The following is a 14,194-nucleotide window of genomic DNA, read 5'->3' on the forward strand; positions in this document are numbered from 1 at the left end:
TGCAGATGCATTAACTCATTTTTCCAGTGACATAATTATGCAGAAGTGTAACACTAATATAATGATTACTTGTCAACATTTACATCCTGCCTTTCTTCCAATGAGCTTTAAGCACTATGGTTCTCTTCATTCCCGCATTATCCTCACAGTCCTGTGAGATTGTTCCAAAGTCACCTAGTGACTTTTGTAGTTCAGTGGTGGCTGACCCTGAATCTCTGAAGTCTTCTCCCTCTTATGACTACACTATATTGGCTTTTACAATAAAGCAAGTCCAAATAACATTAGGGTGTAGTGGTTTAATGGTGGACTAAAGATTCTGGAGACCAGGGTTGCAATCCCCACTCAGCCAAAGAAACCTACTGGGTGAACTTGGGTAATGCACACTCACTCAGCCTCAGAGGAAGGTGACAGCAAAACCCCCATGGTAGGCTGACCTCATGGTCACCACAATCTGGAATGGAAAAAAGCAGCCCCCCCCCCAAAAAAAGCAGCAAAATTTAAATTTGTCTTCCTCAACTAGATGTTATCCAGATGTTCTGAGTTAAAAAATCACATAAACCATTAAAACCCATTGTCGGGCATTATAAAAACTTTACTCCAAAGCATATGGAGGATAGCAGGTTGGGGAAGGTGGGTCTAAATACTCATTTCTCCAACAGAATTTCTTCAGACGTTTCTTGGGAATAGATCCTCTTCTGGATAAATATGTTTACCATCTAAAGCAATGAGATCTGTTCTAATTCTAGTATGAAACCTCAGTTTTATTTCCCAGGTGCATTTTTGTCACAGTTGTTTTACTGTATTTTACAAGTTTACTATTTTATAAATTAATTTATCACATCTGCTAATTTTATTGTATTTTTGGTACTTATCCTCTTTAAATTAGCTGACCAACACAAGGAATCTAGCAAGGATTATACATACCAGAATTGCAGCCTGTGCCAGATGAGAGAACATGTTGGAACCCTAAGCCCTGTTGAGCTTTTACTGTAATTATAATCCTACCAACACTTTATGCTAGAGAAGGGAAATGTGTGCTCCACCTCTCCACATGTTGTTGGACTGCAGCTCCCAGCAACCCACACCTCTGGCTGTGCTGGCTAGGCCTGATGGGAACTGCAAAATATCTATAGTGCAGTTTTATATTTTTGTGCTTTTAAACATGACTGTTTTCCTTTCGGTCTATGTGCACCAAATCAGAATCAGAATCTAATTTAGGAAAAATCTTTACTTTTTCAAACTACCGTATTTTCTGGTGTATGACGACTTTTTAACCCAGGAAAATCTTCTCCAAAGTCGGGGGTTGTCTTATACGGCGAGGAAAAAAGGCCTTGCCAGGCAGTTGGGCACCAAGAAGAGGCTGTGGGGGCAAGGCCTTCTCCCGAGGCAGAGGAGCCGCGCAGCACCTCCTCCGCCTCTGGAGAAGGCCTTGCCGCCGCAGCCTCTCTCTTTAGGGCCCAACTGGCTGGCAAGGCCTTCTTCAGAGAGGGAGGAGCTGCACAGTGCGCCCTCCACCTCGGAGAAGGCCTTGCCAGCTAGCTGGACCCTGAGGAGAGAGGCCGCGGCGGCAAGGCCTTCTCCAGAGGCAGAGGCCGCGGCGCGCGGCTCCTCTGCCTCTGGAAAAGGCAGCTGGTTAGCTGGGCCCTTCTTCTTTCTCCTCCTTTTCTTCCCCTTTCCTTTTTCCTCTTCTCCTCTTTTACTTTTCTTCTTTCTCCTCCTTCTCCTCTTTTTCCCCCTCCTCCTCCTCTTCTTCTTTCTCCTCTGCTTCTTCTTCCCCTCTTCCTCCTCCTCCTCTTCTTTTTATCTTCATTTTCCTATTCTTATTCTTCTTTCTCCTCCTTCTCTTCTTTCTCCTTTTCCTTTTTTCTCCTCCCCCCTCTTCCTCCTCTGCTGCTGCTACTGATGTTGTTATTGTTGTGTGCCTTCAGCTCCTTTCTGACTTATCATGGAAGAAAGAGGTAGTCTTATATAGTGAGTATATCCCAAACTATATTTTAAGTTAAAAAGTTGGGGGTCGTCTTATACATCATGTCATCTTATACGTCAGAAAATAAGGTGGTTAGAACATTCAATATTGTTCCATACCGATGAAAGTAAATACAAATGCAAATACAAGAGACAAGTTCACAAGTTTTCTTTGGATTTGTTACTACAAGAGGGAACCTTGTTCTACTGTTTTTGTTTTTTAAGAATCAGTAGCAGCAGCATATTATAGAGAAAGCTACTGTCCTCCTCTTAATGTAAATATTAGATGCATTTATTTTAGAAAAAGAAGTAACAGTGTATTTTGCAGTGGCCAAAGTAATCTGTTACATATTTGCTACTTCAAATAAAGCCCAAGTCTAAGGGATAACGCTGTAGGGTTGGATTTTTCATTTGGCTAAGGAACTAGAGATTTAAACCTCATTTAGAGATCCACCACTCCTATGGATAAACATGTACACAGTGCTGGGACTATACCATCTGCCCTAACCTCGTGATGACCATCTTTGAAAATGGAAGCTTGTAAAAGACCACATACAGACCTTCAGCTGAATGTGAGTGTGTGCAACCAACAACTGGGACCCCCAAGCATACCCCATGATAAATCAGGTGGGCCACCTATAAGCATTCAGCAGTGTACAAATAAATCCCCAATGCAGTGGACATCAGGTTTGAAGAGGGACCTAAGAATCACACTCCCCACCCTCTTCCATGCATTTACACTCAATGGGTAGAGGAGGATTTCTCAATAAGTCTTTAGTGTCTTAACATTTGAAAACAACTGCAGTTATAGCCTACTAGGATCAGATTCTGAAGAGTAGGCACCAGACGTGCCAACCATGAATGAAATAGTCAGCAAGCTTCTCTTACCTCAAGGTGCTTTATCTCCTGCTATCCCCAAACTTTGTCTCAAGCCAACACTAAATTGCTTCCACCACTCAGAACTTCCCCCAAGTTTCTGATATAAATTCCCCAGACCTGAGCCAGTAAAGAACAATAAGATTCTTTTGACAAGCTATTGACCCTTGAACAATCAGCACTTTTCAGCGAAACCATAGTGATAGGCTGTCTTGATTAGTATGAATAGGCCTAATTCATTAACAATACTATACAAATGCTTACACACTCAGAAAATCACACTAAGCCTGGAATCCAAAAAAAATTTAACAGATATTCCCAAGCTAGTTGCTTACTCAAAGGGAAGAGACCCAATCAAATGGGTAAACCCACTCACTGAATGTATAAGCAATCAAGAAGATAACAGTTTTATTTTAAATTGTAAATTAAAATTAGGAACTTCTTTTGTTTTCTGCATGCATTCAGAAAGTTATTCAAGTTCAGGCTAATACAGAAAAAGGATGCTTATACAGCAAAAGTCCATTTAGCAGGATAGTTATACCACTGCCAAAAAACAGCAACACTGAGAAAACAGCACTGCATTATCCTTTCATAGCATTAAAATAAAAACAGACTGGGGTGCAATGCTATGTATATGAAAGGACTAAACCACATACATAGGACTAGGTTGCCTGACTTACTATACAGCTGTGCCTTTCTTTTTTGGGATATTTTAGATATTACTGAACAGTGTACACAAATACTTTACAACTAAAAGTCATCTGCATTAACATGCCCTTAAGACAGGGATGACAACTGTGCAGGGGATGGTGAGCATTTCTCCCCCACACACCAGTGCATTTCATTGTGCCCAAAGTGATGCAACCTCACTTCTCATCACCATTTGGCTGATTTTAGCTGTGTTTTATTTTCGTCTCAGGGTGATCTGGGTGGTTAGAAGCAAACCACATTTTCAAACAATTTTGGTGGCTTTGGGACAGGTTTTTTTGGGGGGGGAGGGGGGAACCCTGCTGAAAATTAGCCTGAAAATATTTTAAAAGATTTGAGGTGGTTTGAGAGTTTTCGACAGCTTCTAAAGTTATGCTGAGGAGTCCGAAGGACAGCATTCTGCCCACCGCTGCCTTAAGGTATGCTGCTCAGTGCTAGGAAAATATTTTGCAGTATGGCTTTAGATATGCTTTTAAGTTAATCACTACGGAAACTAGGAGGCAATATCTTGCAATCAAAATACACCAGCCAGGATGGTATGATGTTTATTGGTTTTAGGGACATGTCATCAGCCTGGAACTTACTGAATATCAGTAGCATACCAGCTAATGGCCTGGCACTGTTAATCAACATTTTCATGCCTTGTTATTAAAAGCCTGTATATATTATGGCACCCTTAACTTTAGATGGCCATAATATAAAGCAATAGCAAATACACTTAAATTGGTCACTAACAATTTTAATAGAGTGAAGAGTCCTTAACTCTTTGCAGAATTGTTTTAGGGTGTGGAAGAACTGTCCTCGTGTGCCACAATTTCTACTACAATATAGCATGAAATTTTACCTCATATATATTTCCCTGTAGAGCATGCCATTTGATATGCTGCGTAAATATCTCAAAAGATTTTTGCAGTGCTCTGTCCCATCATTCTCAGTTACATTTGTTGGAAACAGGGGAAACTGAGTGGCTGTCCCCAGGCTGTGGAATTACTTTTTCAAAGAGGTTAAACTGGCACACTATCTTTCCACCAGCAAATAAAAAGCTTTTTATTCTGGCAGGCCTCTGAGAATTGATTTATCAAAGAAACAGGCTTGTATAACGTGCTTGACTTTTTATTTGGTGTTGTTTTTAATTTGTTTTGTGGTTTTAATTTTATGATAGCTTAATTGCTTTTTAACTTTTGTATGCTGTGAAATTTATCTAAGTTTGCTTTAACTTTTGAAAGCCGCCTTGAGCCCCAAATTATGGAAAAAGTGGGATAGAAATAAATATAATAATGGAAATAAATTAAAATAATAATAATAATAATAATAATAATAATGTCCAAAAGTATTTTTATTGAAATATAATCCAGGAAAAAAAGAGAAAGAAAATCAAAAGAGCACACTCAGTACAGTTTAAATCAGAGTGGGAAGAAACCAATTATCACTCTGCACAACCACAGTACCTCACTACCATATTTTTGACTGAAAAGCACCAACAGAAGTCACTTCTGGGTTTGTTGCTGTGTTTGGGAGGAAAGAGTTAACAAATATGGCACTTCTGGTGGCCTAAAGGAACAGTAACTGACCCTTTCCAGGTTCTGAATTTTTTTAAAAAACTAAAGAAAATAAAGAAGCCACAATATCTGGGTGTTTGAGAGGGATTGGAAGACAGAAAAGGAGGATTGAGGGCACCTGCAACCAATAGATAATACTTTCTCCACTCCTTGTTTAACTCATTTTATGGGGATAAATATTTTCCCCACTACCCCACAAAATACATTAGTGGAAAAGCTTTCTGAAATGGAAATCTTTCCATTGCTCTATTGTTCCATGGAAGGTTCTTCACCACACATCACTGGTCAACAAAGCACTTTGTCTCTGGTATACAACATTCCCATGCACTTCGGTTTGTTTATTTTACTACCCGATTCTCTTACCAACTGTTCTGCCAGAATCCTAGCTGAAGAGAAAACAAAACCTGTACTCCCTCCTGCTAGTCTACAGAAGTGAGACAGAAGCAATAACCAGTTCAGCTGGCACAGGATACTCAGAAATACTCAGAAATAGCATCAAAAGGGCAGAGGAACACTGCTGACACCTGCTGTGTATTCATACTGCTGCTTAGCCACTTACCCCATATTTGAGGGGAATAGTTCCATTTTATAAAAACACAACAGTTTCTAGCAAAAAGTTTACTTTAATGGCATAATGAAGCACTCAACTGAAATGCAACCCAACAAGATGCAGGGTGGAGATTAGGATATCCTGAAAATTTTGCAATGTCATATAGGACAAATAGTATATTCTGGGGTATCTTGTACTGGGATGATGACAATGGAGGAGACAGAGTGAAACTCTTCCTTTCTCATTCTCCTCAGTTTAAAGTGATTCCCCAAAATTATTCTTGCACAAGGCAAAAGACAAAAATAAAACAACCCAACACTCTATAATAACTGCAGATTTTGCCTGAATAGGCAAATAGTGGGGAGGGGTAGAGGATTGCCATCAGGAAAATACTAAAGACAGAACATTTACTTATGCCATGGAGCCAATCCAATTTTGCCCTGCCTGCCTCCAGCCACTACTAATTTTGGGGAGGGGGAGGAGGGAGATCATAAATACAGAATTCTCTTTTAAAACATAGTTTTCTATAAAATAGGGAAGCAGACATTTTAGTCATGCCATTAATATTCATCCTATAATGGAAAATAAATGTGGAACAGTTCTTAATATGTTTGTTTTGAAGTGCACAGAAGTATGGGACAGCTGTGAGAACAGTTTGCCACAGTCATGACTGCCCACTTTGATGGACTATGTCCCCAGACAGGCCATAAAGGCTATTTAGGACAAACACAACCATTTCTGTTTGGAAAGGTAAAGGCAAGCAGCCTAGAGACACATGGCCACTTCATCGATGCTTTTAATATTATCCTTGGTGTCTAATTGCTCAGCTTTGCCAAATGCAACCCACATAAAAGAGATGTGCAATCAATGCTTAGCAAGATTCACTGAAAAACCAAAGAAAGACATCCTGATCCTTACAAAATGGGAGTTTTGCCACCAAACTCATTAAGAGAAAAGCTACAGCCTGAATAATTTAATGTATTATTTATTTCTAAACATCTTCCTAAAAATATCAGGGCAGCTTGACATTAATGAGCCACCATGGTGTAGTGTTGGGCTTTTGAACTACATCTCTGAAGACCAGGGTTCAATTCCCCACTCAAGTCATGGAAACCCACTGGGTGACCTTGGGCAAGTCACACTCTCTCAGTCTCAGGGGAAGGCAATAGCAACCCCCCTCTGAACAAATCCTGCAGAGGAAAACCCCATGATAGGGTTGCCATATGTCTGAAAAAACTTGAAGGCACACAACAATAGGTAATATAAAACAGGAGCAACTTATGGTGTTGGGGTGTCATATTTTGGGATAAGGTGGCCTTCACACAAAACACAGGCTACTAATCATCTCAAAGCAAATTGTAAAAGCATCTGACATGCCCTTACTAAAACCAATGAAGCAGGGAAGAGGCCTGTAAGATTGTGAACAACAGCTGTAGTGTAGTCTCACTGAATGAAGCCATTAGAAAGAGAGGAGGTCCTCAAATATGGGGTACCTCTCATAGTTATCAAAGAAGGAAACAGGTCAGTCTAGCTTCGGACAGCATTTCAGATATGCCCTTGAAGCAGTGGCAAAAAAAACAAAGGAGTTTATCAGACAAGGGGAATTGGAAGTATAATCCGATGGCAATCTGAACGCAATCATGGGGTCTAACGTTACTGTGTGATAGACTGTCACACACAATTTCAGGCAATGGCATGCTATTTTCTGGCGATGGGGAGCCAGTTCGAATGCAATGCGTATTCGCATAATTGCGCAAAACTAGCGACTTTAAGTGAATGCGTTCCGGCCCCACTTTCTTTTCATTCAAATTTAAGAGAAATTCCTCCTGTTTGATAAACTCCAAAGACCTGCAACTTGATAAAAGCAAACTTTTTTTAAACAGCATGAGCTTTCATGGACTACACCTCAAAAAGGCTCATGCTACAATAAATTTGCTAGTCTTTATGGAGTTACTACACTCCTGTTTTTGTTGTAACGACCAGCAAGAATCTTTCTGAGAATCCTTATAAAGACTGTCATGAAGTGACAAATACATCCTTCTCCAAGTTCTCTGCATGAGCCAGAGAAATGAAAGGGGCAAAGTCTCTCTCCCATACCTGAAACTCTGCCTGCTTCTCTAATGTCTGAAAATTCACTGAGAATTATTCTTTTATGTTAGGCAAATAAAATACATGGTCACCAAAATATCTGAGGCTGCTACTGGTTACATGGAGACATATACGTACATGCATGTGTGTTTGTGTGTGTAGCCAACATCTGACAACTGCTATAAACATTTCATATGCTTTAGCGTCATCCATGTTCCCTATTCAAGGCACCTGAAACAATTTAAGGTCCGAAGAAGCCTCTTTCAGGCTTTTGTCTCTTTTCTAGTCACACCCTCCAGCCCAAACTTTGGTCCTTCAGGTGTTTTGGACTTCACCATCCAGAAGCCTGTGGCATCTGGAGGGCCAAAGTTTGGTAACCAGTAGTCTAGCCATAGGCGTTTGGAAATTACGAAACCAGAAATGAAGCAAGAGTAAGGGCATTTTTAGAATATAACACAGGAGTTGTACTGGAATCATAGCAAAGGCTACAGTTGGTATGATCTAGTTGATCTGATCATAGCTGAGTAAAGGGACAGTTTTTGAATTGTTTTGCAATTCATTTTGTTTTGTTTTCCAAACCCTATTCTATTCCAAGAGAACATGGGATCCTGTAACTACCATCACCCCTGTCTATGCCAACTAAGCCTGATGGGAGTGCATTTCAGCATCTGTAGGGCCATATGTTCCCCAATCCAGTTCTACTAAAACCTCCTCTAATTTCTCCCCGTTATTCAGTCTTGCATACACACACAATAAGGCTTCAGTATCCTTATGGTGCAGAATACACCATAAATTATGTATTGAGGGCTCTTGGCCACATATAGGCAGGAGAAAACACATACAAGTGATCCGCTCAATACAAGACTCTGGAGCAGAAGGCCAGGAGCCCAGTCAGTAGGAAAAAAACAAGTGCTCATACACAAAACACATGTCCCAAACACAGCATGACTAGGTTACCACATCTGAAAATGAAGAAATACTCAACACTAGTTAAAAAGGAAGTGCGATGAGTGTTAAAATTAAGTGTTTTATTCCTAAGGTTTTTTAAGTGACTGTCTGGTAGCAGTCCAGAGTCCCACTCTGGGAGAAAAGTGGCATACAAATGAAATAAATAAAATAATAAATAAAAGCAAACAAACAAACTAGAAGCAGGTTAGGAAAAGGTCTGGAATCATACAACAGAATCTTAGGACTTTATCACATGGGGAAAAATGGGGGTTTAAACAGTGAAAATTGCATGAAAATTTGCAATCGCGATTAATGTTTTCACACACATCATGATTAAAGAGCCATTATTCCGGAAATAAACAGGCAATAAATAGCAAGAAATGAGGATAAAGGAGCAGAGGACAGAATAGGGGAATTTCAGCACAAAATAAGTAAAGAGATAGTACAGGAATTCCTTGTTAATCTAAATGAATTTAAGTCTCCAGGACCAGATGAACTACATCCAAGGGTTTTAAAAGAACTGGCAGATGTAATATCAGAGCCATTGGCAACAATCTTTGAAAACTCCTGGAGAACAGGAGAAGTCCAAGCAGACTGGAGGAGGGCAAACGTTGTCCCCATCTTCAAAAAGGGGAAAAAAGAGGATCCCAACAATTATCGTCCAGTTAGTCTGACATCAGTACTAGGAAAGATTCTAGAGCAGATAATTAAACAGAGAGTCTGTGAACATCTAGAAAGCAATTCCATAATCACAAAAAGTCAACATGGGTTTCAGAGAAACAAATCATGCCAGACAAATCTGATCTCTTTCTTTGATAAAATTACTAGCTTGGTAGATGAAGGGAATGCTGTGGATATAGTATATCTTGATTTCAGTAAGGCCTTTGACATGACATTCTTGCAAACAAGCTTGTAAAATGTGGGCTAGACAAGGCAACTGTTACGTGGATTTGTAACTGGTTGACCGGCTGAACCCAAAGGGTGCTCAACAATGGCACCTTTTCATCCTGGAGAGAAGTGACCAGTGGGGTCCCACAGGGCTCTGTCCTGGGCCCAGTACTGTTCAACATCTTTTTCAATGACTTGGAGGAAAAAATTGGGGGAATACTTATCAAATTTGCAGATGACACCAAATTAGGAGGAATAGCTAATACTCCAGATGACAGGATCAAAATTCAAAATGACCTGAATAGACTAGAAAGCTGGGCCAGAGCTAACAAAATGAACTTCAAGAGGGAGAAATGTAAGGTACTTCACTTAGGGCAGAAAAATGAAATGCACAGATATAGGATGGGGGACACCTGGCTTAAGGAGACAGCATGTGAAAGGGATCTAGGGCGGGATACAAACCGCCGCTTTGCGGCGCTTCCCCGCCGGCGCCATTTGCTCTGCGCGGGAGCTGCAGCAGCCAAACCGCGCGGCTCCCGCGCGGAGCAAAAAAGAAGCTCCATTTCGGAGCTTCTTCTTGCGGCGCACCGATGACGTCGCGAAGCGCCGCTGGCGCATTTGCGACGTCATAGGCGCCGCGACACGTCTGGACGCTATGCGTCCAGTACGTAAAGATGGCGGCGCCCATGTGGAAGGGGCGCCGCCATCTTGTACGTATTGTATACGTACTAGGGTTAGGGGGGTGAGGGAGTGAGTCCCATTGTCAAACAGCTCTTATTGTTAGGAAGCTCCTCCTAATGTTTGAGTGGAATCTCTTTTCCTGTAGTTTGAATCCACTGCTCTGGGTCCTATTCTCCGGAGCAGCAGCAAACAAGCTTGCTCCATCCTGAATATGAGACCATTTCAAATATTTAAACAGAACTATCATATCACCTCTTAACTGTCTCTTCTCCGGGCCAGCATACCCAGCTCCCTAAGTCTCCCCTCATAAGGCATGGTTTCCAGGCATGAAGTGGAAGAGGAATAACAGCAGAAAGGCCTGAGATTTGCTTTTCAGTGTAGTTTGGTCATTTTAGAGCAGGGCTGCCCAATTTGTGGCCCCCCAGATGTCAGTGGGCCCCATGATCTCCAGCTTCTATAGCCAATGGATGACAGGACTTGCAGTCCATCACCTGCAAGGCAAATTACCATGACCACGGGTCCAAAACACAATGGACAAATAATCCAGTTTTGGTGGCTTTAACTGCCCTGGCTCAGTGCTGGGAGATCCTGGGAATTGTACTAACCAGAGCTCTCTGATAAAGTTTAAGTATCTCACAAAATGTACAGAATTCCCTAGGGCAACTAAAGCGGTCTCGAACTGGATTATTTCTGCAGTCTGTTTTGGACCCTGCAGCCGTGACAGTTCACGTGGCGTCAAACCAGATCATTTCTGTTGTGTGGACGCAGCCATGGAGAAGAAGCAGTGCCGCCACGCCTCCCTCTCCTTCCAGCCTTCCTTCCTCTCCTTTTCCAAGTCCACTTTTTGGGAGCCTTTCTCAGGTTGCTCATCCTCCTGGCTTTCCCCCAAATCTGTTGCAATGGAAAAAGGTTTTGAAGAAGGAAAAGAAAGAAAGGGCAGCCTTTCCCTCCTCGCTCTCTGGAAGGGAAACCAGGGGGAGGTTTGCATGAAGGAAAAACATTGATTATAAAAAAAGAAATACAGTCTCCCCAAAAATGCTTTACTCTCGTTGTCCAGGGTGACCTCCTCATTGTCCAGGACCTGTCCTCCATTTCCCCCTCCTTCGGTCCAGGAGGAATTTCCAAAATGTCCTCCATTTTGAGCCTGACTAAGAACCACAAAATTATCTTTCTACGAGTGCTTTTAGCTTTTCTTTTGGAATGCCCTCCATTTTGAGGTGCTTTGTCCTCCTTTGCTGTGAGGCCAGGTTGACCAGAAGTCCTCTTTTTCTAGGACCTGTCCTACGTTTCAACGTTGTGTAGAGGAAGCATTCCAAAAGTTCCTCCATTTTGAGCACAAATGTATATTTCTAGGAGTGTTTTTAGCTTGCATTGGTTCATATCCAGAGTGACCAGACCACCCTTCCTTTTCCAGGACCTGTCCTACATCCCAACCTCCTTGTGTCCAGGAGGAATTTCCACAGCGTCCTCCATTGTGAACCTGACTAAGAAGCGAGTGCTTTTAGCTTTTCTTGGGTCACATCCTCCATTTTCCCGGAATGTCCTCCATCTTGCATTGCCTTGTCCTCCTTGGCGGTGAAAACAGGGAGACCAACCTCCTCCTTTTCCAGGACCCGTCCTCCATTTCCCCTCCTTCTGTCCAGCAGGAATTTCCAAAAGGTCCTCCATTTTGAGCCTGGCTACAGAAACACGAATTCATATTCCTAGGAGTGGGTTTTTAAAGCTTTTATTGGCTCATTCCAGGGTGACCAGACCAGTCCTCCTTTTCCAGGACCTGTCCTCCATTTCCATTTCCACCTCCTTCTGTGTCCAGGAGGAATTTCCCCAAAAAGCGTCCTCCATTTTGAACCTGGCTCAAATGTCCACATCCCTGGGACTCTTTCTGTGGCTTTCCTGGGTCCTCCTGCCTTTTTCTTCCAGGAGAGGTCCTCCATTTTGGAGTCCCTTGTCCTCCACGGCGTTTAGAGGACCCCCTGTGCCTGTGGCCACCCTAAACTTAACCCCACACAGCCCTCAGTGTGTTTCCCAGTCCTTACCTTGTTGGCAGCCAGATGGGTCCATTTCTGCAGCCATCTGCTTTCTGGGGGGCTCCAGGCGGGCGGAGGAACGGGAAACCTGAGGGAGGAAGGCTCCTTCTCCTTCTCCTTCTCCTTCTTCTTCTTCTTCTTCTTCCCCACAACACACTCCTCCTCTGCCTCACAAAAGGGCGGCTTCCCCTTGGCCTCCGCCTCCTCCTCCACGTCAGCCGCCCAGGGAGCCACCTGACCACCGCCGCCAGCAGCAGCAGCAGCAGCAGCAGCAGCAGCAGCAGCCATGCCGCCTCAGGCGCCCCCTTCCTCCCTCCCTCCCTCCCTCAGGCGCCCAGGGCAGGAGGCCATGATGGCACCAAGGGCAGGGGAGGCTCCTCTTCTTGTTCTTCTTCTTCTTCTGAGGTGCCCTTGTGGAGGGGAAGAAGCCCAGAGGAAAGGCAGCAGGTCCCTGGCTGGCAGTGTGGCAATGGGACGCCCCAAAACAAATGGCAGCACTTGGCCATCAGGGAAGCCTTTGGGAAAATACTTGTCCCATTAGGGAATACTTGCCCACAGGGAAAGATAGGAGAACACTTGTCCACGGCGAAACATATATTTCCCTATGGGCAGGTATGGTTTCCCTATGGGCAACTACTCCCCAGTGTTTCCCTATGGGCAAATATGGTATCCCTATGGGCAAGTACCATCATTAGTTTAGTATGTCCCCCTGGCAATGGTTGGTTTGCCGTCCTTGTTTGTTGTTGCTGGGTGCCTTCAAGTTATTTTCCACTTATGGTGACCCTATCGCGGGATTTTCTTGGCATGTGTCTTCAGAGGTGGGTTGCCATGGCCTCTGAGGCTGAGAGACTGTGACTTGCTCAAGGTCACCCAGTGTGCTTCCATGACCCTAAGGAGAACCTATCATGCAGTTTTCTTGGCAAGTTTCATCAGAGAGAAATTTTGCCATGACCCCCTTCTGAGGCTGGGAGAGTACATGACTTGCCCAACGACACCTCAAACAGTGTTGCCACACACTTTGTAGGACACAACACAAGCTTGGCTTTGCATGGAGTCTCTACTTGCCTCCTTTCCTTTCCCTTCCTGTCTTTGGGCTGTGAGTCTGGCACAAGTGCATAGTACTACCAAGAGCAGATGATGATGAGTCTCTCACTCAAGAATCTTCTCATTCCAGGAACCCAGGATCTGCTGCTTCAAACAGCCCAGCCATCCAGAACATTTTTCAGACCCTTCAATCCAGGATTTTCCCAGGTTTCTGGGACAAATGGCAAGGCTGGTCAGTGGGCTCCTATGGGTTTATTTTTGCTTCTCTGCAGGCAGAACACAGTCCTGCCCAATGGCATCACTAAGGGGGATGTGGAGGGGTGCACCCAAAGGGGCGAGTAACACCTCTGATCCTCAGATATCTGCATTTTGACAGAAAGAGGCAGTGGGATTTGCATGTTCCCGTTAAAAATGCTGTAAGGGATGGTGTGAGTGAAAGGAGAAAGGAGAGGCCCCAGATGTTTTTTAAAAATTACATGTTTTTACATTTTAATTTTTAATTAATTTTTTTATTCTTTTTTAAAAATTAAAATTCTTTAAAATTTGCCAAATTCTATGAAGGGAATGGGGGAAAGGATTAAGGGATACACTGTTTGTCATGGCAAATGGGAAGTCAATATTTGTTATCTTTTTATTTATTTACTGTTTTGTTTAGTGTTTTCTTTTTGAGAGGGGGATATATGTACACAGTTGGCCCTCCATTTTCACAGGGGATCCATTCCAGACCCCCATGTGAAAACGGAGACTTGTGCACATTCAAGCCCCATAGGCTTGAATGAAGTGCACGGCCAGGGTGCGCGCACCATAGAAAATAGCAGAGGCCACCCCGCCACAGGTATTCAAAGGCGCGGATCTGAGAT

At 43.1% G+C, this 14,194-nt stretch overlaps 1 protein-coding gene across 1 annotated transcript in view; it reads right to left on the reverse strand.

Annotated features, from left to right (window-relative positions):
- TPD52 (tumor protein D52) overlaps positions 1-12,504 on the reverse strand; it is a 112,811-nt gene extending 100,307 nt beyond the window's left edge. Inside the window, exon 1 of the mRNA XM_089517516.1 lies at positions 12,300-12,504. Coding sequence (XP_089373642.1) covers positions 12,300-12,336 — 37 coding nt within the window. The 5' untranslated portion in view covers positions 12,337-12,504. The remainder of the gene's footprint in view (positions 1-12,299) is intronic.
- Between the last annotated feature and the right edge of the window lie 1,690 nt (positions 12,505-14,194).

The sequence above is a fragment of the Sceloporus occidentalis genome, unplaced genomic scaffold, assembly GCF_023333645.1.
Source record: "Sceloporus occidentalis isolate IW3139 unplaced genomic scaffold, rSceOcc1.0.p SCAF_3, whole genome shotgun sequence".
NCBI lineage: Eukaryota > Metazoa > Chordata > Lepidosauria > Squamata > Phrynosomatidae > Sceloporus > Sceloporus occidentalis.